The sequence below is a fragment of the Bombyx mori genome, chromosome 16, assembly GCF_030269925.1.
Source record: "Bombyx mori chromosome 16, ASM3026992v2".
Classification (NCBI taxonomy): domain Eukaryota; kingdom Metazoa; phylum Arthropoda; class Insecta; order Lepidoptera; family Bombycidae; genus Bombyx; species Bombyx mori.
The window spans coordinates 3241058-3268038 of NC_085122.1; the positions used below are offsets into that span (position 1 = coordinate 3241058).

The 26981-nt window shown below is 37.1% G+C and overlaps 2 protein-coding genes and 1 non-coding gene across 4 annotated transcripts in view; 2 read left to right on the top strand and 1 right to left on the bottom strand.

Moving 5' to 3' along the window:
• LOC101745621 (somatomedin-B and thrombospondin type-1 domain-containing protein) overlaps nt 1-9319 on the bottom strand; it is a 71110-nt gene extending 61791 nt beyond the window's left edge. The window contains exon 1 of the mRNA XM_004928892.4: nt 9160-9319. The gene's annotated coding sequence lies outside the window, so the exon portion shown is untranslated. The remainder of the gene's footprint in view (nt 1-9159) is intronic.
• A 6592-nt stretch (nt 9320-15911) lies between these two features.
• Nucleotides 15912-25682, top strand: LOC110386544 (GATA zinc finger domain-containing protein 4). Of its 2 annotated transcripts, XM_062672931.1 has the most exons (7): nt 15912-16035; nt 16157-16237; nt 17260-17390; nt 18654-18719; nt 22262-22345; nt 23033-23184; nt 24491-25682. In XM_062672931.1, the coding sequence occupies exons 3-7, from the start codon at nt 17279-17281 to the stop codon at nt 24689-24691; spliced, it is 615 nt and encodes a 204-aa protein (XP_062528915.1). In that variant the 5' UTR covers nt 15912-16035; nt 16157-16237; nt 17260-17278; the 3' UTR covers nt 24692-25682. The 2 variants fall into 2 exon arrangements, with proteins under 2 accessions (XP_062528915.1, XP_021208644.1); XM_021352969.3 differs by lacking the exon at nt 15912-16035 and having other exon boundaries at nt 16043-16237.
• On the top strand, nt 18104-18176 carry TRNAM-CAU (transfer RNA methionine (anticodon CAU)). Its single transcript has one exon. It is a non-coding gene; the product is annotated as a tRNA-Met (tRNA).
• Nucleotides 25683-26981: the final 1299 nt, after the last annotated feature.

A 26981-nucleotide genomic window follows, 5' to 3' on the forward strand; every position in this document is an offset into this window, starting at 1 on the left:
GCCGAGGCGTACACTGTGGTACTTATGTGGTGGAATTTTAGTAATCAAAAATAAAAACTTATCTTTGAGTGTTGATTTTGTTGCTCGACCATGCTGATTTGTGAAGTAGATGTATAGGCTCATCGGCTGTTGCTGGAGGATAGTCTTCTTCCGCCGATATGGTTAAATGGTCTCCAGGTTGTTGCTGAGCGGAGGCGGCATGTGATCCCACTTCTGATGACGGAGGAGAAACGCTGAAGGAATGTTTTTAAAAAGTGTGACGTCACCATTGCTGACGTCACGGTCATTAAGTTCTCGACGAATGACTCTTGTTTGGGCTTCCAAAACAAAACTTCACGAGAACTGCGTATATTGCACGAGAAGCATAACAACGTTACAGAGAGATCCGAACTGTACTACGGCTCGGACACGAATGAATAATCGCTAGACAGTACGGCCGTATTTATAGGGCTCGGTAGACGTCAGCGTGTTTACAAGATTTTAAAGTATTGAAATTACAATAAAAGGGACTGTTTAACATCAATTTCTTATCACAGAGTAATTAGTTGATGATCAGTAGGTAAATAGTCATATTTGCGCCGACATATATATATATATATATATATATATATATATATATATATATATATATATATATATATATATATATATATATATATATATATATATAGATAGATTCAAAATTAATTAATAACTTATATTAGGCCTTGCTCATATTACGCCTTGCTCATTTTTCAACCGTTTTCGCCATCTTCCTTTTATCTATCATTCTGTCTGTCATTCTCTTCTCCCTTTCTTACCGTTTTCTCTCACTCACATCTTAACGCTCCGTTCCACACTCTTTTCATACTATTGGTAGCCATTGTTTGTTGGAACCAATAAAATTTAGTACACTCCACCCGGAACCTACATTGGAGTAATTATACATCAGGGCCCATCAGTCAAAAACCTTGAACTATACATGTATTATACAGTTGATTGGAGAGTCTACTCTATGCCATTGTATTATTTATCACCCGGTGCTTTAAACCCGAATGCATAATTTGTTCATGGCAGAAAAAGGAATGTTGAAGATATCGTGGCTACTAAACATAAACTGGTACTGGTCACTATACAACTTTTGACCGGTAAAACGGACGATTGAAGAACTCGATTGACTCAGACCACACGTCCTTACGGATCCATCAGATCCAATAACCTTTGCATTAGAAGCCTTCAGCTCTAACACTAGGAGCAGGCTTAGGGACCTCGGTAGCCGTACTCGTCGAACTCGACAAAGAGTTCGCCGTGCAACCTAGCCCATGAATCAGCCCGCTGAGTTTCTCGCCGGATCTTCTCAGCGGGTCGCGATTCCGATCCGGTAGTAGATTCATTCGCGAAGCAGCTGCTCTTGAGCTGTTAGGTCTCCTTCGGAGGCGCTCGAGTAGCTATTAGCAAATCCCACCCCTCCTGGCTGAGCCTTTGCTCGCCCACCTGTCCTGGTGAAACTGGAGAGGCCTTCGGGCCACCAGTAATCCTTCAATCATAAAAAAAAAAAAAAAAAATGACAGACCGCAGAACACAAAGGTTCAAATGCAACGGCAATATGCGTGTGCCTTATACCATGGGTCATCTAATTTGGTCACGAATGCTAGGAATCTAATTTGCATTACTACTGGTGGCAGTGATTTTGATGCGTGGCGTACACGTATCAAATATGCCCATGCTCAAATCTCGGAGGCAGGTATTATAATTAAAATACAAATAATATGAAAATACGTACATACAACAAAAATCCATAACGGAAAAAAATCGTTTGCGCGATCACAATACAATTGGGACAAATCTCAAGTATCAAAATGGAGGTAGCATTCACTTCGTTATATCTATGGGCTTCGGTAACCACTTTGGACCAGATGGGTCGTAAACTCCTTCACCCTCGTAAGCAAAAATAAAATAGGGTAAATTGTAAGCCCACTGGAAGAGGCCCCACGCGACTGTCTATTTCTACCGTCAAGCTATCAAGTCGATTGAGACAGCCGTGATACAACTCAATTGAGGCTCCGACCTCATGTCATACTTGGCCGTGTTTTCGTTATGATATTTTTGTGCTGCAGTAACCAATTAGCACCAGTTGGACATCCAAGTAATTCAAGAACCTAGTGCCACAAAAGAAGCAATTTAAGCTCCACACACACAACGTTCCAGATATTTCGGACAAAACATTTAAAAATAGTGCTCTTACTATGAATATTAACGACTAGACAATAGTATAATTCAAAAGGAGGCTTCACAATACCGTAGAAGCATCTTGTCATCGGCAAAAAGCTTCGGAAAGAATTCACGATACCTTTTGTTTGTTTACCATTGTTACCGGCTCCCCATTGTTAACAGTTTAAGACGCCTAAACGTAACAATGGTTATTTTGAATCGTGCTGTGGCTTCAGATGTAGTCAAGTTCTTAAGTTAAAGCGTTATCTATATAGTAATAGATTGTAAAAAAAATGTTGTGTCACATCTCATTCCATGGCTCACGCGAAAGAGGCTTAACCGAAAAATGATCAGCAACTTTCTTAGAGTATATATTATATTTAAATACTATGATGTAAACGTCCTTACAAATCCATCAGATCCATTAACCTCAGCACTAGAGGCCTTCAGCTCTAACACTAGGAAGAGGCTTAGGGACCCCAGTAACCGTACTCGTCGAACTCGGCAAATAATTCGACGTGCAACCTAACCCAAACATCAGCCCGCTGAGTTTCTCGCCGAATCTTCTCAACGGGTCGCAATTCCGATCAGGTATTAGATTCATTCGCGAAGCAGCTGCTCTTGAGTTGTTAGGTCTCCTTTGGAGGCGCTCGGGCATATTCAAATAGATCTACTACCATCATCGCTATCACGAAGCGTTCCACTTTGAATATTCGGAGGACAGCAACACAACATAATATTCCAGAACAAAATTATAAAAAGTTGTTGTTGAACCTCAGCCTCAGCCTTGGTCTGAGTACTCGGGTATTACTGTCCTTGTTGTCTTTCTTTTGTTTTTAATTTTTTATTATTATTAATAGTATTGTTAAATCTCTATTGATATATTAATGTAATGCATGCTGTGATTGCCTCTAATTAGAGTTGCAGTTATCAATTGCTCTATACATGTCAATGTTATTTTATGTCTTACTGTAAACCCTGTCGGTAATTCTTAAATAAATAAATAAGTGAAATGAGACGCAATCTCAATTGAGTTATTGGGATTATTGATTATCATTGACGTTATGGTTTCTATGAGCCCCGATAACGATTCAACACCTAAAGCACTCAACCACGAGAGCTTCTTTAAGTACCAGCTGTAAGGTGAGCTTTCATCATTTTCTTTTTTATCATAAAGAACTTACGTGATAAAATTATGGTTGCCACTATATAGTTTGACTGTTAAGTGATACCGGACAAAAAGAGAATCAGATATACGGAATTAACGGCACTAAGACTATAATAAAAGGTCAATGGTTAATATTTTTATCGTAATCAGTAGGTTCTTGTACGGTTTGTCCGATTCACTTAAATCTTGAAGCAGTTGAGATTGGCATTTCGAATTAGCACCCTCGCTTCAGCCCGTGTAGTCTTACAATGTAGCAGTAATATTAAAAATACTTCTTTTACGATTTAATCTTGCGTTTTTTCACTGTCACTTATTTTATTACCGACATTTTGAATACTTGATGGCTTTCTTAAATATTTTTTTTCCTACCTATTCTGATAGCCTTGAGAGGCTATTTCAGCTTCACCCTAACGTTTGTAGGTGAGGTCACGGGGCTCAACCGGAGAGTTGCTAACACTGACCCTAGCAAGAGCAGTGCTTCGCAGAATCTACCACCGGATCGGAAGCGCGACCCGCTGAGAAGATCCGGCGAGAAACTCAGTGGGCTGTGTCTATGGGTTAGTTCGCTCGTCGAGCCCTTCGTCGCAAACGACGGGTTCGACGAGGATGGTGACCGGTGCTTGTGGTACCTAAAAGTACCGTTAATGGATCAGGAGGATCCGTAATGACGTGCTTTGGGCGACGTCGACTGCTTTCCATTCTGTCCGCAGGATCAGGAATGTAGTTACCGGCGGCCACGATGAGAGGGTTCTCGTGTCGTGCTGCTTTATCGAAGTGAAAATACTTTTACGATTTAATATTGCGTTTTTTTACTGTCATTATATTATTACCGACATTTTTGAATACTAGACCGTTTTCGGGGTCACGGATGACTAAGGCGTTGAACGCAGGTACAGGCAACGTAAAAATTATTTTAATTATGGAAATTTATATCAAACGATTCGCGAAAACCGCTACGATATAATCAATTACCCAGATTCCGGTGACGGAATGGTGGCAGAGATAAAATCGTGGAGGTCACGGAAGACTTATGGCACGCTGGACCGATGACATAGTCGAAATAGCAAATCAGACGTGGAGGAAAATGGCGGGCGATAGAAGATTATGGCATAGAAAAGGGGTAGTACAACAAATTACTGAACATGACAACGATGATGACAACAGATTAGATTTTTTGCAAATTTCATCATTAATTTTATTATTATCTAACCGGGTCTGTTGACCTCAGTACGGCTTAAAAAAACTTTTTTACTGGTGGTAGGACCTCTTGTGAGTCCGCGCGGGTGGGTACCACCACCCTGCCTATTTCTGCCGTGAAGCAGTAATGCGTTTCGGTTTGAAGGGTGGGGCAGCCGTTGTAACTATACTTGAGACCTTAGAACTTATATCTCAAGATGGGTGGCGCATTTACGTTGTGGATGTCTATGGGCTCCAGTAACCACTTAACACCAGGTGGGCTGTGAGCTCGTCCACCCATCTAAGCAATAAAAAAAAATGATTATGGCATCGAAAAGGGGTAGGACAACAAATTACTGAACATGACAACGATGATGACGACAGATTAGATTTTTTGCAAATTTCATCATTGATTTTATTATTATCTATACGGGTCTGTTGACCTCAGTACAGCTTAAAAAAAACATATCGAATGCACTAACTAATAATAACTTGAATCATTGTTCTTATTACGTATACATAACAATTATTTAAATGTAAAACCGATAACGGTATGAATAACTGAAGGGTAATGACATTTATCTGCGCGTAAAAATAGCTCTCAAGATGAGAGACATGAAGTCGGTTATCCATTTTATTTTATTTTTTTATTGTTTAGATGGGTGGACGAGCTCAAAGTCCACCTGGTGTTAAGTGGTTACTGGAGCCCATAGACATCTACAACGTAAATACACCACCCACATTGAGATATAAGTTCTGAGGTCTCAGTAGAGTTACAACGGCTGCCCCGCCCTTCAAACCGAAACGCATTATTGCTTCACGGCAGAAATAGGCAAGGTGGTGGTACCTACCCGCGCGGACTAACAAGAGGTCCTACCACCAGTAATTACGCAAATTATAATTTTGCGGGTTTGATTTTTATTACACGATGTTATTCCTTCACCGTGGAAATAAATCGCGAACATTTGTTGAGTAGGTATTTCATTAGAAAAATTTGGGTACCAATTGTCTGAGATTCGAACACCGGTGCATCGCTCAACACGAATGCACCGGACGTCTTATCCTTTAGGCCACGACGACTTATTTTCCAGTATCATATAAGTACACATGAATCCGTCATATGAAAGTTCGAAGTCTTATCAGAATATGGTACTAGCAGTCCTAAACTGGGATCCGAATAACATTTCTTTCGTACAAGTGTCGTTTTATTGGTGGCCCACAAGAGGAGGCATCACAACCCTCAATTCTGCCGCGAAGCAGAAATACATTCCGATTTGAAGGGTGGGGCAGCTGTTGCACTATTCAATTGAGACTTACAACTCGTGTCTTGAAGTGGGTGGTGGTTACGTTTGTTGACGTCTATGGGCTCCGGTAACTACTTAACATCAGGTGGGCTGTGAGCTCGTTCACCCGTCTATGCAATGAAAAATATAAATATGCAAACGCAAAAATGCCAGCGCCGTCATACACAAGTCCGAACTACAACATTCGGACCGTAATTGGTATATCGAGCAAAATGACCGACTCCAGTGAAAGATTTTTCCTCTATCGTTCTATATATATCAGAATTGATTAACTTACAAGGTTCCTCGTTGAAATATGGGTTTTTGCTTCACGGCACACGAGGATCATACAGAATTTTGCAACATGATTTTCATTGGGGATAACAAATACTTTACAACATAAATAGGGTTTTGCATTTTGGCCATATTCAATCTGCTGAATATAAATATACTAGTGGTATAGGTCCTCTTGTGAGTCCGCACGGTTAGGTACCACCGCCCTGTCTATTTCTGCCGTGAAGCATTAATGCGTTTCGGTTTGAAGGGTTGGGCAACCGTTGTAACTATACTTGAGACCTTAGAATAAGTTTTAAGGGTGGGTGGCACATTTACGTTGTAGATGTCTATGGGCTCCAGTACACACTTAACACCAGGTGGACTGTGAGCTCAATAATAAAAAAATGTTATATTTTTAATTAGGTATCGAATCTACAATTATTTAAAATGCCTCTAATAATATTTTTGGTATTGCAGCTCTTTGAAATTCCGTATTAACGTCATGTTTTTGTTTGAAAATTTAAAAAAAAAATGTACGTTCGTCAACCCTATCTTTGACATCCGTGTGGAGTGGCAATATCTTTATACATTTTCCTTTCCAAACTAAACATGACACCCCTGAAGTGCCAACAACTGACGAACGTATAAATGACACGCGACCGAAAAACAAAAAGAAATCACATTCTCTTTTGAAATGTCTCACACGATGACATAACATTTGTTTGTTCATATTAAAAACATTAAAGACACCATTCTATTAATTAACATTGAATTAAAAATAATTTTACGATTTAATCTCACGTAGTCTTTTTTTTCCGTTCTTTATTAGAGCCATACACCTATTAGGCTAAGTCGGCTAGTCTATTTTTTTATGTTTTTTATTTCTGTCGCTTCGATTAACTTAGGTTACAGGTAAAGCAATCGTGGCTTTAATTGCGTCTGAGAAATAGGTAATAAGTTATTACGGCTTACTACGACTATTACCTACTGAGTTTCACACTAGATCTTCTCAGTGTGTCGCAATACCGATCCGGTGATAGTTTTTTTTTTGTGATTGAAAGATTATGGGTGGCCTGGAGGCCTTTCCAGTTTCACCAGGACAGGTGGGCGAGCAAAGGCTCAGCCAGGAGGGGTGGGATTTGCTAACAACTAGCGCCTTTGAACGAGACATAACAACTCAAGAGCAATTGCTTCGCGAAAGAATCTACTACCGGATCGGAATCGCGACCCGCTGAGAAGATCCGGTGAGAAAATCAGTGGGCTGATGCATGGGTTAGGTTGCACGTCGACCTCTGTCGAGTTCGACGAGTACGGTTACTGGGGTCCCTAAGCCTGCTCCTAGTATTAGAGCTGAAGGCATCTAATGCAATGGTTATTGGATCTGATGGATCCGTAAGGACGTGTCTAGGGCGTCGACGGTGACTGGCTCCTGCATGATCAGGATTCGGTGCGTAGTCAGCGGCGGCAACGATAAGGCGATTATCATGACGCATAGCCTTATCGAAGTATCGTTCCGACGCTGACTTCATGTATTTCTGGATTGATTCAAGGCTATATCAGCGGAACCTTAACTAGTAGGTGAGCTCACGGGGCTCAAACCTGAGGACGTTGCTAACACGAACCCTAGCAAGAGCCGTGCTTCGCAGAATCTACCACCGGATCAGAAACGCGACCCACTGAGAAGATCCGGTGAGAAACTCAGTGGACTGTGTCAATGGGTTAATTTACTCGTCGAGCCCTTCGTTGCAAGCGACGGGTTCGACGAGAACGGTGACCGGTGCTTGAGGTACCTAAAAGCACCGGACCTGGTGGTAGATTCTGTGAAGCACTGCTCTTGCTAGGGCTAGTGTCAGCAAATTCTCTCAGGTCGAGCCCGTAAGCTCACCTACCAGTCCGCGAGAAGCTGGAAAAGCCTTTTACGTTACTAGCGAATGGGTAGGAGGAAAAAATGACTAAAGAGCTTTATTTATGACTCCATAAATGTAAGTATTACGATGGTCAAAGAAGAAATGTCATGATACGTGGATAAAAGTCAACTTACGAACTTCGATGTTACCTAAACTATTGTGACTATATTTTATTAAATAATAAACGGTTCACTTTGAATCGCTAGTAACATAAAAGCAACTGTATTTTTCGAAAAACTAGAAAGCAATGCTTCGAAGAAAAAACTAGAATAAACTATTGTGACTATATTTTAATATATAATACACGGTTCACTTTGAATCGCCAGTAACATAAAAACAACTGTATTTTTTTTTTGAAAAACTAAAAAGCAATGCTTCGAAAAAAAAACTAGAACTCCATTATAACTAAATTATATTATATTATAAATCGACAGTTACCTTATATTTATTAATATGATTAACAAAGATCCTCAATTTCAGAAAAATATCTTTTTTTTTTTTATTGCTTAGATGAGTGGACGAGCTCACAGCCCACCTGGTGTTAAGTGGTTACTGGAGCCCATAGACATCTACAACGTAAATGCGCCACTCACCCTGAGATACAAGTTCTAAGGTCTCAATTATAGTTACAACGGCTGCCCCACCCTTCAAACCGAAACGCATTACTGCTTCACGGCAGAAATAGGCAGGGTGGTGGTACCTACCCGTGCGGACTCACAAGAGGTCCTACCACCAGTAATCTTCAAAAGAAAGAAAGAAAAGAAACTTAAACGTCGGGCAAGTATGTGTATTGTTAGATTTACTACCATCATGCTACTACTCGGGCAGTGTTTAATTAAATACAGCATTTTTATTTAACCCTTAATAAATGAAAACTTAATTGAAAGATGTCGAAGTGTCTCATTGATTTTTTTGTTTGAAATAAATAAAAATAGCTGTAAAACGTTTTGGCTGAACAACCTCATATTATGTATCTCAGATAAGCTGAATTTTATTCATATAATAAATAATCTTGAAAATTATTCGACTCAAGGCACCGAAGGATATTTTTAATTTAATATAATTTCGGAAATAAAGCATAACATTTAATACTATCAGAAATAAACCGTCATCGCTCTCTTACAAAAAAAAAAACATAAACAATGAAAAATTCACTTACATTAATTACGAGAAATATCACTAACACAATATATCCGCGAACTCGTCTGACACGTAATTTCAAAACCGGGAATGGAATAGCACAATCCGGGACACGACCACCCGCCACGGCGCACCGGGGAGGTATGACGCTTCTACCACCGCCGCCACAGCATGGTAAAACTTTTCTGTTCCCTATAAAGGTCGGTCCACACGACAGAAAACTGAGTAAATACTCCGAAACTCTATTAAATTTTAAGTTAATGTGTCGACGATTGAAAATATTTCACTTGACAACCTTTTTGAGAAAGGTTTGGAATACCAACAAGGAGGTTGAATATCTTTTTTTTTATTTATTGCTTAGATGGGTGGGCGAGCTCACAGCCCACCTGGTATTAAGTGGTTATTGGAGCCCATAGACATCTACAACGTAAATGCGCCACCCATCTTGAGATATAAGTTCTAAGGTCTCAAGTATAGTTACAACGGCTGCCCTACCCTTCAAACCGAAACGCATTACTGCTTCACGGCAGAAATAGGTAGGGTGGTGGTACCTACCCGCGCGGACTCACAAGAGGTCCTACCACCAGTTATTACGCAATAATTTTGCGGGTTTCATTTTTATTACACGATGTTATTCCTTAACCGTGGAAATCAATCGTGAACATTTGTTGAGTACGTATTTCATTAGGAAAATTGGTACCCGCCTGCGGGATTCGAACACCGGTGCATCGCTTCAATACGAATGCACCGGCACGTCTTATCCTTTAGACCATGATGACCTCTTGACAGATCTATAAAAAAAAACAACGTTCGGTAGCGACGTCCTGGAGCAGTCAGAATACATGTTTTTAAAAATATTCTGCAGCCAATAAAAAACAAGAATCTCAAATGCATACAAAGAACGGCGATATTCAAAGTCGTTGACTTTTGTTTCGCTGTTATGCACGCACCTCGACCCCCATGTTCAAAAGTGGTCGGAACTCGAAGGTGAATGACTCCTGTAACGTGATAACGTGTCCCATCCACAGCTTCGTACTGGTTTCAATCGTCGCACACATGTAACGAGAATTAAAATGCTCATACTCAGAACATAAACAGAATCGTAAGCGGCAAAAGGAAAGGTTCAAGACATTTTTTTTTCCTACCTATCTAACCTAAGGGTAACCAGCTACGCCCGGATGGGTAGATGAGCTCACGGGCCCAACCTGAGAAAATTTGTTAACACTAATCCTAGCAAGAGCAGTGCTTCGCAGAGTCCACCACCGGATCGGAATCGCGACCCACTAAGAACTATGAAGATCCGGCGTTTTTTTTTTATTGCCTAGATGTGTGGACGAGCTCACAGCCCACCTGGTGTTAAGTGGTTACTGGAACCCATAGACATCTACAACGTAAATGCGCCACACACCTTGAGATATAAGTTCTAAGGTCTCAGTATAGTTACAACGGCTGCCCCACCCTTCAAACCGAAACGCATTACTGCTTCACGGCAGAAATAGGCGGGGCGGTGGTACCTACCCGTGTGGACTCACAAGAGGTCCTACCACCAGTAATTACGCAAATTATAATTTTGCGGGTTTGATTTTTTATTACACGAAGTTATTCCTTCACCGTGGAAGTCAATCGTGAACAATTGTTAAGTACGTATTTCATTAGAAAAATTGGTACCCGCCTGCGGGATTCGAACACCGTTGCATCGCTATATACGAATGCACCGGACGTCTTATCCTTTAGGCCACGACGACTTCAAAACTCAGTGGCGTACCAAAACTATACAAAAGTACTCGACGGTTTCTTATCAGAATAATGATACTCAACTAAATGTTTTTATACAATCCATTTCCACCGCTGACATTTGTGTCTAAATTATATTTATTTTTTTCCATAAATTATTCTCACAAAATTGTAACCATAAAATCACAAAGCTCGGATCAAGTTAAAAAGAAATGTCTCCACTGACTGAAATCATAGCTCAATCAAGAACGCTACGACAACTAAAAACCCTTCGTGAGCATTCATGACCTATCTTTATGTGCATTACTATAAAATGAAACCGAAAACGTGTACACCCTTTGAGTTGAACCCGCAAATTCTGGCCAGGTAAGATCTGGGTCACAATATTATCGAATAATAATATTACAAACATAAACAAACAACAAGACAAATTATAATGTAATCAGAGCAGACCTTGAACAACACAAAGCCAGCTGAGACACAATAGATTCCTAAACTAAATGAATATTAAATAGTTAATTGGATTGAATTGTATTTCCGCTTCAGATAACTGATTTGAAATAAGAATTGTGTTTGAAATTAGCACAATGACGTCATAATACTCTAAACAAACACGCTCGTGGGCGTATGCATGCGCGTCTCTACGAACTCTACTACCAAGTTTCTAGGTTGGGATAAATTACCATATCACTCTTATGTAGTAAAGGGTTGTATTTCCATATTAACAGCGATGTAGCGGTGAGATCTGCCGCACATGTTTCATACCGTTACCAACCCCATTGAGTTTTCTAGTTGACTGGATCAACAGAGTCACCGGCAGTAACACGAGGCACGTGAAGATTACGCCTGATACTCCATCGAGCCCCCGAAAAAGTATTCTAGGGGTAAAGCAATAAAATAAATTGGCTGTCTTTTTAAATCAAACAACTGTTGTTTACAAAACGTTGGACGCATGCTGTAAAATAATGTAACACAGGATGCGTAATGCTTACACTTGTTATTTCTGAACTAAACTCCGTTAGGCCATGTGTCGACCCCCACTGAACTTCCTTTCGCGTACGATCTATACTTGTAAACATAATGATCCAGAACAAAACATGATAAATCTATAAATCATGTTTATAGAAGAATAGACGGTAGTTTCAATTTATTATCTATACTAACCCCAAGGTGCAAAAAATTTACCTAAACTATTCTTTATATCGCGTGCCCTGCGAAAACTATTGATGACAGAATAATGTACTACGACTTTGTAGAACACATTATTACTTACAAAAGGTGTCGGGACAGCATATGTCTAAAACTATTATTACACATAGTTATTCCGCAATAAGTGTTATTTTATTTTTAAAAATAAAACTACGTCATATATCGTTGAAATTCTTGTTAAAGACCCGAACGGAGCCGGAGCGGGCCGCTAGTCTATTATAAAGCTGAAGAGTTTGTTTGTTTGTTTGTTTGGTTGAACGCGTTAATCTCAGGAACTACTCGTCCGATTTGTTTGTCGGGGGTAAAATTTTGCGTTATGCCAATGTAACTATTCCACGCGGACGAAGTCTCGGGCAAAAGCTAGTCTATAATATTTGTAAAGAACGTGAACTTTTTTTTTATAGTTTAGATGGGTGGACGAGCTCACAGCCCACCGGGTGTTAAGTGGTTACTGGTGCCCATAGACATCAACAACGTAAATGCACCATCGACCTTGAGATGTAAGTCCTAAGGTCTCAGTATAGTTACAACAGCTGCCCGCCCTTCAAACCGAAACGCATTACTGCTTCACGGCAGAAATAGGCGGGGTGGTGGTAGCTACCCGTGCGGACTCACAAGAGGTCCTACCACACTAGTAAAAAACTTTCTTTCTTCCTTTAACGTCATCTATTTCCGCGCTTGCGCTGTTTGAAGAGCAGTTTGAATTAATGTGGAATGTCAATAAAAGAGCAGTGACAGACATGAAGAAGTATTAAGTTATAAAATTAATTTCTATACATATAGAATCGTGAATGAACTTTCTATGGAAATATAATTTAAATTTCGTTTCTTTGTTCTTACAAAGGTTATTATAGTAACAGCAGTAGATATTCAGTTTTTATATGTACTAATGTGGTACGGTATCTCGACTACAGCGGGGCCACCCCACAGTAGTCGAGATTCGACTATAATTAATTGAAATTATAAGTTTAAACATTATAATGGTTCTATTGTCAAACACTATTATAATTCGATAATATAATCACAGTATTCGCCAAAACTGCACTATAGATCAATAATATTAAAGACAAACAATATTAATCTATTTTCAATTCGACCACAGACTTTAAACAATAACAAAAAATTCCCAATTGACAGTAAACAAAGACTATATTTTTATGTATGTGTTGTGTCAAATACATGGTAGTGTGTGTAATGTTTTCTTTATTGATTTAAAATATCTTTAATACATTACTTTAAATTTTTTTAGCATTGTGCACTCCTTCTCTAAATTCTCTATAAGTGTGAGAAATTTCATACTCCTCCGTCCGCGCAATTTTCGTAAAACGGGGTACAAAGTTTTTGCTTCACGTATTAATATATTTTTATATGTATTTTGAAATATATAAAATAAAAAACTTAGTTTTTACAGAGCAAAGTGTGAAAGGCTTTGAAGACCTAATTAAAATTATATCAATATACTTATTTGACATAATATATTCAAACCTCGACGTATATAACTATATAATATAATACCTTAGTCGTCTGTGACGATGTAAAACTGTTTTCGAAGCGGATATTATATAATGACCGAAAAAAAAGACAAAATAAGAAACTTCGATAAAAACCTAATTTCTAACTTTCGATCTCGCATTGTATCAACTTTGCGATAGTTTAAATTGAATTTGAATTTTTGACTTTTCTTAAACCATACCGAGACGTAGTATGGAAAATATTTAGTAGATGCATTTAACGGATTTATGTGTATTATCTATGGCAATAATAAGAGTGAGCGAGTGTCGGCCTAGTATGATTCTGTATTTGAATTTAAATTATTAACACTAACGACAAAAGATAATAATATGATTTACTCGCACAGTTTTTTTATCTAATAGGTACATATACGCACACATTGACAGATTATTCTTAATTTAAAATAGGCATGTACTGCCGGCTTGCGCTACTTTTTTTTATCAAATTAGAAAGACAAAATAAAATTGTTTTTTTTTTATAATTGTGAACGAACCGGTGAACGACCTTTCGGCCTACATGGTTTTAAGTGATTAATGAAGCCCAAAATCATTATAACGCGAAAGTCGCTACCCACCTTGAGACATGAGATCGAAGATTTCTATCGTTTATCCCATTCTTAAGCTTCCTAATCCATCTTAAGTTAGTACATATAGTTATATGCTCTGTCTATTTTTGCCGCAAAACGACTGTTTTCAGGTTTCTCTAAATTTTTCTCTAAATCTTACTAAAATGTTTAGTTTTGTTTTCGGGTTCACCATTTAATTTGATTTTTGTTTTGTTTTTTTCTTAAATTTTTATAATTTACTAATTTTACTAATTTATACCATATTCTAAGTATGTACACACGTACCGAGTCTTCATTCCCGCAAAGAACCAAAGGGAAACGGGGGTGACTGAAAATCAGCGCTGTTCGATTTATCAACCTTGAACAGCAATAGCTGAGCCACCTCCTTTTGCCTTTTTCTCTTTTTTTTCTTTTCTTTTTTTTTGTATTTCATTTTATGATGTGAAAGGCAATAAATGATTTTTATTATTATTATTTATTATTTGCAATAGATTTTTTTTTTATTTTATTGTAACAGTATTTATGGCAAGACTAGGTATAATATAACACCTTAGTCATCTGTGATGATGTAAAACTGTTTTCGAAACGAAAATAATATAAAAAAAAACAAAATAAGAAACTTCGATGAAAAACTAATTTCTAACTTTCAATCTCGCATTGTATCAACTTTGCGATAGTTTAAATTGAATTTGAATTTTTTTACTTTTCTGAAACCATACCGAGACGTAGTATGGAAAATGTTTAGTAGATGCATTTAACGAATTTATGTGTATTATCTATGGCAATAATAAGAGTGAGCGAGTGTCGGCCTAGTATGATTCTGTATTTGAATTTAAATTATTAACCCTAACGACAAAGAGATAATATTATTTTTTACTCGCACAGTTTTTTTTTAATCTTATAGGTACATATACGCACACATTGACAGATTATTCTTAATTTAAAATAGGCATGTACTACTTTATAGGCTTGTGCTACTTTTTTTTATCAAATTAGAAAGACAAAATAAAATTGTTTTTTTTTTTATAATTGTGTCGATCGGTGATCGACCTTTCGGCCTACATGGTTTTAAGTGATTAATGAAGCCCAAAATCATCATAGCGCGAAAGTCGCTACCCACCTTGAGACATGACATCGAAGGTTTCTATAATATACATCGTTTATCCCATCCTTAAGCTTCCTAATCCATCTTAAGTTAGTACATATAGTTATATGCTCTGTGTATTTTTTCCACAAAACGACTGTTTTGAGGTTTAGAACAGTAACGGACGGAGGACTATAACGTATATATACGTCACTGTTTGAAGGATGGGATAAACGCTAATAAGATAGAAACCTCAAAACAGTCGTTTTGCGGCAAAAATAAATAGAGCATAATATAACTATATGTACTAGCTTAAGACACACCTAACCACCATCGCATACATGCTAATTATAAAGAAAGAAAACATCTCTATCATACTCTCTAAGCCTTTGTTAATTGACATTTAACATTATCTATGGTGATCGTTACTAATTCATAACAATCGGGGGGTAGTAACAAAAACTGTATTTCTTTTTTCGATTAAAACTCGTGATCTAACATTCTTGGATCTACATATAAAATAATACGTCCTAGAATGTTTTACAATCGTAAATTTAAGCCTTTGCTAATTGACATTTAATGTTATCTATGGTGATTGTTACTAATTCATAACAATTGGTGGGTAGTAACAAAAACTGTATTTTTTTTTAAAATTTAAACTCATGATCTAACATTCTTGAATCTACATATAAAATTATACGTCCTAGAATGTTTTAAAATCGTAAATTTAAGCCTTTGCTAATTGACATTTAATATTATCTATGGTGATCGTTACTAATTCATAACAATTGGTGGGTAGTAACAAAGACTGTTTTTTTTTTTTCGATTAAAACTCGCGATCTAACTTCTTGGATCTACATATTATAAAATTACACGTCCTAGAATGTTTTACAATCGTAAATTGATGTGCAGCAAGAATCTTGGAAAAGCGTGGAAGGCCGCCAACGACATAACCATTACAGATGAAGAAGACATTAACTTACTAAAAATTTGGTAAGTGACATTGAATTAAAACGCCGAAACTCTGAGTATGGCTCTGCTATTTTATAACTGTAACTATCTAACCCGGACGACTTTGTAGTGCCTCAATCGATAAATAAAAGATCTAAGCTTTTGTATAAATAAACTTAAAACACACAAAAGGAATCTGTCCGACGGGGGACACATCAAAGGAAAAACAAAATTGTTATTTTTATTTAATTCCAAGGATTATCATATTTGTCGACCTTTTAAACCTTTTCTGGACTTCCACGAATAATTCAAGACCAAAATTAGTCAAATCGGTCCTGCCGTTTTCGAGTTTTAGTGAGACTAACGAACAGCAATTCATTTTTATATATAGAGATAGCCTAAGCGTTCTAAGCGATTATAGACAGCAATATATTCTAACAGGGATGTAGCTATGGCAAACACAGCTGCATAGAGAGATCTTCAAGCGAGAGAATGGTTCGATAAATTGACGATAACGCCGCGACAGGGATGCTTCGAACTTCCTTACCCAAATTTCAATATTATAAGCACGAAAGTATTTCGGAAGAAAGTTATGAAAGTACCTTCAACCCTGTCAAAGAATAATAAGCTACCATTCATTCCCACTTTTGAGCAGGGACCCACGCCTGCGCAATGTTTTTTTATTTTATTTTTATTGCTTAGGTGGGTGGAAGAGCTCATAGCCCATCTGGTGTTAAGTCGTTACTGGAGCCCATAGACAACTACAACGTAAATGCGCCACCCACCTTGAGATATAAGTTCTAAGGTATAGTTACAACGGCTGCCCCGCCCTTCAAACCGAAACGCATTACTGCTTCACGGCAGAAATAGGCAGGGCGGTGGTACCTACCCGCGCGGACTCTCAAGAGATCCTACCACCAGTAAAAACCGACTGAGACCTTAAACTTACCCTCCCGTTATTGTCAAGACAAAAATGCTTCAGTCATTTGAATTACTGTGTCTAAAGGGCTCAGACAGCCGATCAGATAGCATAAGGTTTGAAGTAAGTATGTATATTTTTCCAGTACAAAACTAGGAAACTGGATGAGCAGCGATGAGCAAGAGGCTCGGAGGCGATTTTCTTTGAGGACATCAGCCACGTTCCTCGACGGAGCCGCGAAACTATACAAACGTGGTATTCAACAGCTTTTGGAAGGTTCGAGATATTATTTTGACTTTTCGGTAGGAACACGAGGAGTGGAAGTTGTGTGATTTGTTCTATTTTGTCTATTTAATGTTTCTTCTGGTTTAAATGTGTAATAACGGTGACTTATTAACTGTTAAATATCTGTGAAAGTGCACAAATGTGGGAAAATCAAAAGCCGCTGAACATAGCTGAACGGGGATCCTCCAAAAAGTCCACTGAAAAAGTCTCAGCAAATGACCACCATTTTACTGAGATTATATTTCATCTCATATCATATCATCACATTTCATTTCATGCCATGTTTCATATAAATAAACTTCATTTCATTTCATAATATCACTTTATATCTATACAAGTTTTCATTAGAATTAAAATACAAGTTGACCTAAAAGGTCTTAGTTACCAGGTCATAAAATCCCTTAAAAATAAATTATTTTCCCCTCAGCAGCATCAGGGTGTCCAGAACGTAGTCTTTTTAGGTCTCCAGGTTGACTGGAAGCGAATGAAACCCACGTAATTTTTATATCCTACAAAATTTAAGTACAACTGAATATTTGACTTCCTATTTATTGTTAATTAAGTAATATTATGTAATAAACTAATACTAATTACCGTTTTTAGCGAAAATATAAAACCTACCAAAACCTAAATACCTACTTTTTTGAATTTTGTTATTCGGAAATTTTTGTATACATTAGTATCTACATATATCTAAGTTATCGGCCTCGGTAGCGCAGTAGGCAGCGCGTAAGTCTCATAATCTTAAGGTCGTGAGTTCGATCCTCACCCGGGGCAATGTTTTCCGATCCATTAACGGTGCTTTTAGGTATCACAAGCACCGGTCACCGTCCTCGTCGAGCCTCGAGGTTGGGCTCGACGAGTGAATTAACCCATAGACACAGCCCACTGAGTTTCTCGCCGGATCTTCTCAGTGGGTCGCGTTTTCGATCCGGTGGTAGATTCTGCGAAGCATTGCTTTTGCTAGTTAGTTTGCTAGAAATGTTAGCAACAGTTCCGGTTTGAGCCCCGTGAGCTCACTTACATGCTAGGGTGAAGCTGAAATAGCCTCTCAAGGCTATCAGCATAGGTAGGAAGAAAAATCTACGTTATCTTGAAAATCTATCAAATTTATCTTATTTTTAAGGTGGTAATAGTCTAGTATAGTAATAGGTAGTATGGGCGTCTTGTTACGAGATCACTAAAGCCCAACTTACGTAATGAATAGCTGTTCCTGAAAACCAACAAATTAAAATACAACAATTGTAATTACAGACGCGAGTAAGCTAGACAAAGAGATGTCTTGCAAGCGACGACGCTCCGGATTCTCAACGCAGACAGGTAAATATCACTTGTATATGTATTGAGAATGAGACGATCTTATACAAAACAGAACCAGTCAATCTATATGTAATATTTTCTTCGGTTTTCCCGAGCAATGGGCACAATTAAGACTAATTTTACGATTTAATCTCACTTTTACGACCTTAGGAACTAGCTAACAAAAAAAAAAACGTAGCTTATATGCAGCCGAAGTGCTAGCAAGAAATATACCAGTGAAAGCTCTGTATAACCTATTAAAAGACCTTGGCTTGACAAGAACTACGGTGAATTCTGTACTTGAACAAACATTTAAAGCCGCACTAGTAGATTCTTATGAAATTTAGGCAGGCAGGTGGTGGTAGGACCTCTCGTGAGTCCGCACGAATAGATACCACCGCCCTGCCTATTTCTGCCGTGAAGCAATAATGCGTTTTGGTTTGAAGGGTGGGGCAGCCGTTGTAACTATACTGAATCCTTAGAACTCATATCTCAAGGTGGCGGCTGTGAGCTCGTCCACTCATCGCCCATCATTCTCATCCCATCATTCTCCTCATTCTTTTATCATTGAATTTCAAGTTTTTTTTTATTGCCCTTACGTACGGCCCTCCTGATGGTGAGTGATTACCGTCGCCCATGGACTTCAGCAATGCCAGGGGCAGGGCCAAGCCGCTGCCTACAAATAGTATACAACAATAACAACAGAAAGGTTCACCCAGTCTGCTCAAGCCGGAATTAATACTCTTGAATTGCCGCCTTAAACAATTTTTTTTTTTTTTTTTTTTTTTTTTTTTATTGCTTAGATGGGTGGACGAGCTCACAGCCCACCTGATGTTAAGTGGTTACTGGAGCCCATAGACATCCACAACGTAAATGCGCCACCCACCTTGAGATACAAGTTCTAAGGTCTCAAGTATAGTAACGACGGCTGCCCCACCCTTCAAACCGAAACGCATTACTGCTTCACGGCAGAAATAGGCAGGGTGGTGGTACCCACCCGCGCGGACTCACAAGAGGTCCTACCACCAGTAAATTGTTTACATCCGCTGTGCTTAAAATAGTTATCCAATAATCTTAACATTAAGGAAACAGTTAAAGGGGACGGCCCATTTCAGGCCCAAAGCGGACAATAGATTAGAGAAAAAATACTTAGTGCATTAATTTTGTCATAAATAAATATGCATTTACTTTCTTCCAAATAAGCGCCACTACAGTTTACAATAAGTAGTTTAAAAAAAGTAACTCTATTGAAAAAAACAAGAATTTTATTTTTGCGGGAAAAATATTGCCAACTTCAAAACCTTTTACGTATTAAGTAAACATTTTAAGTATATAAAAAAACATATAAATAAATCATTTTAAATATTATCATTAATCAATCGATTTTAATCGATTTTAAGCACATAAAATAACATCAAAGACATACCCATTGGACTTTAACTTGTTACTATACTTGAGACCTTAGAACTTATATCTCAAGGTGGGTGGCGCATTTACGTTGTGGATGTTTGTGGGCTCCAGTAACCACTTAACACCAGAGTGGCTGTGAGATCGTCCACCCATCTAAGCAATAAAAAAAACTTAACTTGTATTGTTATTTAAATATGTACAACTAAAACAAAAACATAAAAAATAAAATATAACGTGTACTCGTAAAAAAAAGATTAAGAAATAAATCCAATATCGGTTATTTAAAAAAATGATCGATATATGAATTTCATGTAATTATTTTTCTTTATACTGACAACACTGATTTTAATCTGACTGACTGACACTTCGCTTGCTGCTTGTGCTTGCGTTCAAAATGGATGTGTTTTGATTTTTCTTCGATTTATTTTGCTTTTATCAATAACGTTTCATACTACGGCTGAAAACCATTGTGTGAATTGTGGTTTTAACCTGACCGAGATTTAAAACCGTGTATATGCTCTCCTGTGCTATTTTTAGATGATTTACTAATTGTATATGAAGATGAACAAAATATAGAATAATATAGATATTTAAAGAAGTATGTGTGTTTTTTATACCCTAATAACTACAATTGGATAAAAATACATTAGGAACATCTTAAACATTAAAAAAAGAAAAGTTCTTGAGGTATTTATATAGAAAATTAACCTCAAAACGAGTTTTTTATTTTTATTATATTTTTTATAATAGTGGCGTCAATTTCAATATTTTTTTTAGATATCTAATACATTTAAGAATTTGAATCAGTCCATTTTTATAGTAATATTTAATGTCCACCTTGGGCCTAGCACACTATGGAGAGTGGGCAATCCCCTTTAACTAAGTAATTTTAGTTAAACAAACAGTAGTGTTGCCCCAATGGATATGTTCGAAAATTAAGACATTGACAACGTATTTGGAGGGAACAAAAAACTTAAATAACTATTTCTATACATTGTTGGTTCGCTCTTGCTTTAAACATCATTTATAATTACTCACTAACTTGTAGTCAGAGACACAATTGAGACGTCGTTCGTGTCTATCTCGTCTGCATTATACTATTTTACAATTTAAATCGATGAAGAATTGAAGATAGATATTTAATTTTGTGTATTATCATAGTTTATGTTCGAAAATTAAGACATTGACAACGTATTTGGAGGGAACAAAAAACTTAAATAACTATTTCTATACATTGTTGGTTCGCTCTTGCTTTAAACATCATTTATAATTACTCACTAACTTGTAGTCAGAGACACAATTGAGACGTCGTTCGTGTCTATCTCGTCTGCATTATACTATTTTACAATTTAAATCGATGAAGAATTGAAGATAGATATTTAATTTTGTGTATTATCATAGTATAAGCTGTATTATTAGAAGCAATTCTTTTTGAAAGCAAGTACCACCAGTAATGACGCAAATTATAATTTTGCGGGTTCGATTTTTATTACACGATGTTATTTATTCCTTCACCGTGGAAGTCAAATCGTGAAAATTTGTCAAGTACGTATTTAATTAGAAAAATTTGTGCCCACCTGCGGGATTCGAACACCGTTTCATCGCTAGATACGAATGCACCGGACGTCCTTATCCTTTAGGCCACGACGACTTCAAATTTTTGACATACATATACCCATATTGATTAATTATAATATTTGTACACTATAACTAGACTAAAAAACGAAATACCTCAAAAGTTTTAGGTTATTATTAGGGGTGAAATAAAATGCTTTTTTTTTTCATTTATTATTCACAATAAACCTACAAAGAACTGGCTAGCCTCGGACCTAGATAACCCAAACATTGATTACATTAATATCCCCAATACTCTTCTAACATCGCATAGTCCTGAATGCACTTTTAATTTTTATTTTATTGCTTAGATGGGTAGTAGTTACTGGAGCCCATAGACATCTACAACGTAAATCCGCCACCCACCTTGAGATATAAGTTCTAAAGTCTCAGTATAGTTACAACGGCCGCCCCACCCTTCAAGCCGAAACGCATTACTGCTTCACGGCAGAAATAGGCGGGGTGGTGGTACCTACCCGTGCGAACTCACATGAGGTCCTACCACCGGTAAGTACTTACATACCATATCTTATTTTCAGTCTTAAACAATACCAGCACGCATTCTTCGAGCTCTGTGCCGACACCTGAATTGATTATGAATTCACGTCGTTCCCAAAGTATAGGTAATGTATGTTTTGGTGCGGGCTGTATGGGCTGGTTGCCGATGATAAAGAAAACTTGTGCATTGTTACCCTCAGAAACAGCCCACTGAGTTTCTCGCCGGATCTTCTCAGTGGGTCGCGCTTCCGATCCGGAGTTGGATTCTGCGAAGCACGGCTCTTACTAGGGTTCGTGTTAGCAACGTCGTCAGGTTTAAGACCCGTGAGCTCACCTACTAGTTAAGGTTACGCTGATATAGCCTCTCAAGGATCTCAGCTTAGGTAGGAAAAAAAAAAGATGCTTTGGGCTGCAATATGGTTTATTTCTATGTTTAAACATTTGATATTTTAAGAATATAACAAACACGTCCGCTTACGGTGAAAAAGAAGGGGAGACATTAACATTGTTGCCAGTCATATGATTTTATTTTCCATACTAAAATGTTGGGAGTTGCCAACAATGTACTCGTATAAGCCGACTAGATTTCACATGTCACTTATGCAGTGATTGTTTAGTGGAATCATAAACATAACGTTTTATATGTATTTTTTTTTTATTGCTTACTTCGTTGGACATAATAATTTGAATAGTCTACTGTTCAAAAAATTATTTTATAACCTTTTAAATTTCGTACTTGTAATATTTTTTTAGAAATATGAGATGAATAACTTGACAGAACTACGGATTTAAATATATATCTTTTGTAACAGATACCTCTCCAATATTGACAATAAAACGAAACAATAATAATTACAATAAATCAAACGACAATAATTCATTCAGTTTTGTTGGTCCAATAATCTCTCCAGACATGAGTCATGAAAATACTATCAACCCTGAAAAAAGCAGTTCAAAAAATGACGTGAGTATTTTTTTCTTTAATTATTATCTAAGAATGTTTTTAAAATTATCGCACGCTTAATAATAGACTGACCAATTACTAATTAATTTCAAAGCGAGTTATGCAAACATGTAGATTTATTACAAAGCCATCTTTTAACAATGTCAGAATTAATCTAGACAGAGAAACTGCTATGTTTGTCTCTTTTACTCGTGCAAATTTTGACAAGGCTTATCAAGTGACACTGACATAAATCAATAGGTAAGCATAGGTCTATGAGGTAAGCGCACTGAAGTACGGTATGAATTAAACCCACTGAAGATGAAAGATGAAACCTAGGTAAGCGTCTGCGTAATTGTGACAGTCAACTCGCGGTGTTTTTTTTAGTGACCCAGGGATAATTGAGTTCGTCTAATGTCAAAATCTCAGCTAAGTTTTATTTAAGCTGCTTATTAGGTCTATTTAGTACAAAAGTGAATAATATAACTTAGAAACTTATTAAAAAAAAGCTTTAGTAAAATATTACAAAAAGTATCATCACCTGTCATGAATATAACATTGATTTTAGTATTAAGCTCAGAGATAAATTTTCATCTATAATATTATAATTAATTACAGAAAATCATCAAAATTACATTTTAGTATCTATAATTGCTTAATTCTTATCTATATTATTTGAAGTCGTCGTGGCCTAACGGATAAGACGTCCGATGCATTCGTGTTGAGCGATGCACCGGTGTTCGAATCTCAAGCGGGTACCAATTTTCTAATGAAATACGTACTCGACAAATGTTCACGATTGACTTCCACGGTGACGGAATACGATCGTGTAATAAAAATGAGACCCACAAAATTATAATTTGCGTAATTACTGTTGGTAGGACCTCTTGTGAGTCCGCGCGGGTGGGTACCACCACCCTGCCTATTTCTGCCGTGAAGCAGTAATGCTTTTCGGTTTGAAGGGTGGGGCAGCCATTGTAACTATACTTGAGACCTTAGAACATATATCTCAAGGTGGATGACGCATTTACGTCGTAAATGTATATGGGCTCCAGTAACCACTTAACACCAGGTGGGCTGTGAGCTAATCCACCCATCTAGCAATAAAAAAAATATCTGCTATTCTTATATTATGTACATTCTTTATTATTCATCAGACAAGTTTCAATGATGTATAAGTAATTAAATCAGACAAGTTAGTAATGACATAACGTTTTTGCGAATTTCCCAACGATTTGCTTTTATGAGTTAGGTCAGTCTATTATTAAGAGTAGGGTATTTAAATACATATCTATTGTGCCTAATCTGTGCCTTCTAATATTTATAGAGGTCAAAAAACCAGACGTCAAAAAGAGACCAAGGGGTCCAAACATCATCGAACAGCCACGACGAAGGAGACGACATAACAAATGGTTTTGATAAAAATCTCCCGTTCGGATACATTTTGATTCACGACAATTACAACTCCAAAATACCGAGTAGAATTATATTCTCGTCACTCAATTCTGAAGTCAGACGTTTATTGTGATACTTTATAAAAAAATATTTGATTGTGACAGCTTCACTACTGTCAAATTTTGTAACTGGCTCATAATTGTGATTTTTGACGTAACGAATTATATAATGTAGATACAGGCCGTTTTCCAATTACAGCACAAGAGCGCATTATGCGGCATAATGCTCAACTAAGCTTCAGCATAATTCGGCATTGTGCGTCACTGAGTCGCATTATGCTCTGTAATTGACCATTACTTAACGGTAGTTTTCCAATTAGTTGAGCATTATGCCGCATAATGCGCTCCTGTGCTGTAATTGGAAAACGGCCAATAGCACAGCACTGTGTATCCGTAAACCGATAATTATTGAGAAAAATAAAAAAATTGTAGTATAACGACCAGGTATTGCCTGTTTTTCCTCACAGCTCACAACAACCAACCGGTTTTGTGAAATGACCGACTCCAATTCGCATTACAATTAGTACCTATCCTATAGAATTCCTGTAGCAATTTGAAGTTATACGCGCGCTGGTGTCAAATAATTCGGGCTATGTAGATTAATTGACAAAGCAGTCACTTAGATTTTCATATTCAGTAACCATCACGTGTTAATAATAAACATTATATAAAAAAATAGATCCTATTACGTGCCTCTATATAAATTCATCAAAAATACAGTGGGGAAATTATAATAAACCGAATAAAAATACTTAAGACTTGGCCTAAAGGTAGATACCAGGCCATAAACTAAAAAAAAAAAAAAAAAACATTATAGTTCAAGCTGTGACAGAAAAACGTAGGTACGTAGTAATTTGCGAGAATTTTTTTTCATACCTATTTAATATTCTAGTAATAAATTGTCTACATTCAAAGGATGTTTTGAGTCGCTGTTATTAACTCTTTTTTTTTTCAATTCAGAGAACACCTACGAATGATAATTTTTGAGCAGCTCTGTTGAAAAATTTCAAAAGAGATCTAGATCACATAAATAATTATTTGTTTGGATTAAATGACTAACACCTTTGGAGTTGTTTTATTACACTATTTATTAATCTGTGGTACTGACTACGCTATTTAGGACTTCGTTATGCAGAACTGAACCAAACTACTGGAAACCATTTATTCAAGGCGACATATTTCTCAAGATTTTATAACAGATTACCTAGTAAATGTATAGAAGGTTCGCTTTTTGTAATATGATATTAGATATAGAAATATATAAAAAATACATAGCAACATGGTACATAATCAGTGGTGGGAATATGTATTAAGACCCGTAGCATATAGAAAGATCCGAAGACTAAAACTCACGGCTCAACAGGCTTAATCTGAAGAGATGGAAGTGAGGTATAATACATAAGAAAAGTGCGAAGTACACTTTTACTTCGGAAAGAGTTAGTAAGTGAAAGATGCTTAATTTTTTTTATTTATTACTTAGATTGGTAGACGAGCTCACAGCCCGCCTGGTTGTTAAGTGGTTACTGGAGCCCATAGACATCTACAGCGTAAATGCGCCACCCACCTTGAGATATAAGTTCGAAGGTCTCAATATAGTTACAACGACTACCCCACCCTTCAAACCGAAACGCATTACTGCTTCACGGCAGAAATAGGCGGGGCGGTGGTACCTACCCGTGCGGACTCACAAGAGATCCTACCACCAGTAAGGATTCGTAATTCGATGAGTCCTTAGTTACAGTAAAAGTAACCTGAAATATTATTGTTAAGATCCTCTCAACCAAATACTTCAGATTTCACGTCTTAAGTTTTAGTAGCGGAATTCATAGCATCATGACCTTCATAACTAACATGGCTTCACATTAAGTTGGTAGGACGGTCAAATAATTGCATGTCAAAAAAGCATCGTTATACTCGCAATTTTTTCTTTTAATTTTATTTATGCACAAAACAAAAGTTGTACACAGGCGGACTTAATGCCATGAGCATTCTCTTCCAGTCGACCATAGGGTGGTGCAGAGATAATGAATGTATGGTAGGTGCATTAACAAAAGAATAACAAACAACAACAAAAAAAACAAAAAAAGAACAAAATCAAAACAATAATCTTCCTTAAACTAACATCTCAGTATAGTAGAATACACATAATGTTAAATATAGGTACTTATATAGATTACATATGACTTTGTATGCATAAATAAACATACTACAATTTAATATACCTATGTATAAAATGAAGTCGTCGTGGCCTAAAGGATAAGACGTCCGGTGCATTCGTATATAGCGATGCAACGGTGTTCGAATCCCGCAGGCGGGTACCAATTTTTCTAATGAAATACGTACTTAACAATTGTTCACGATTGA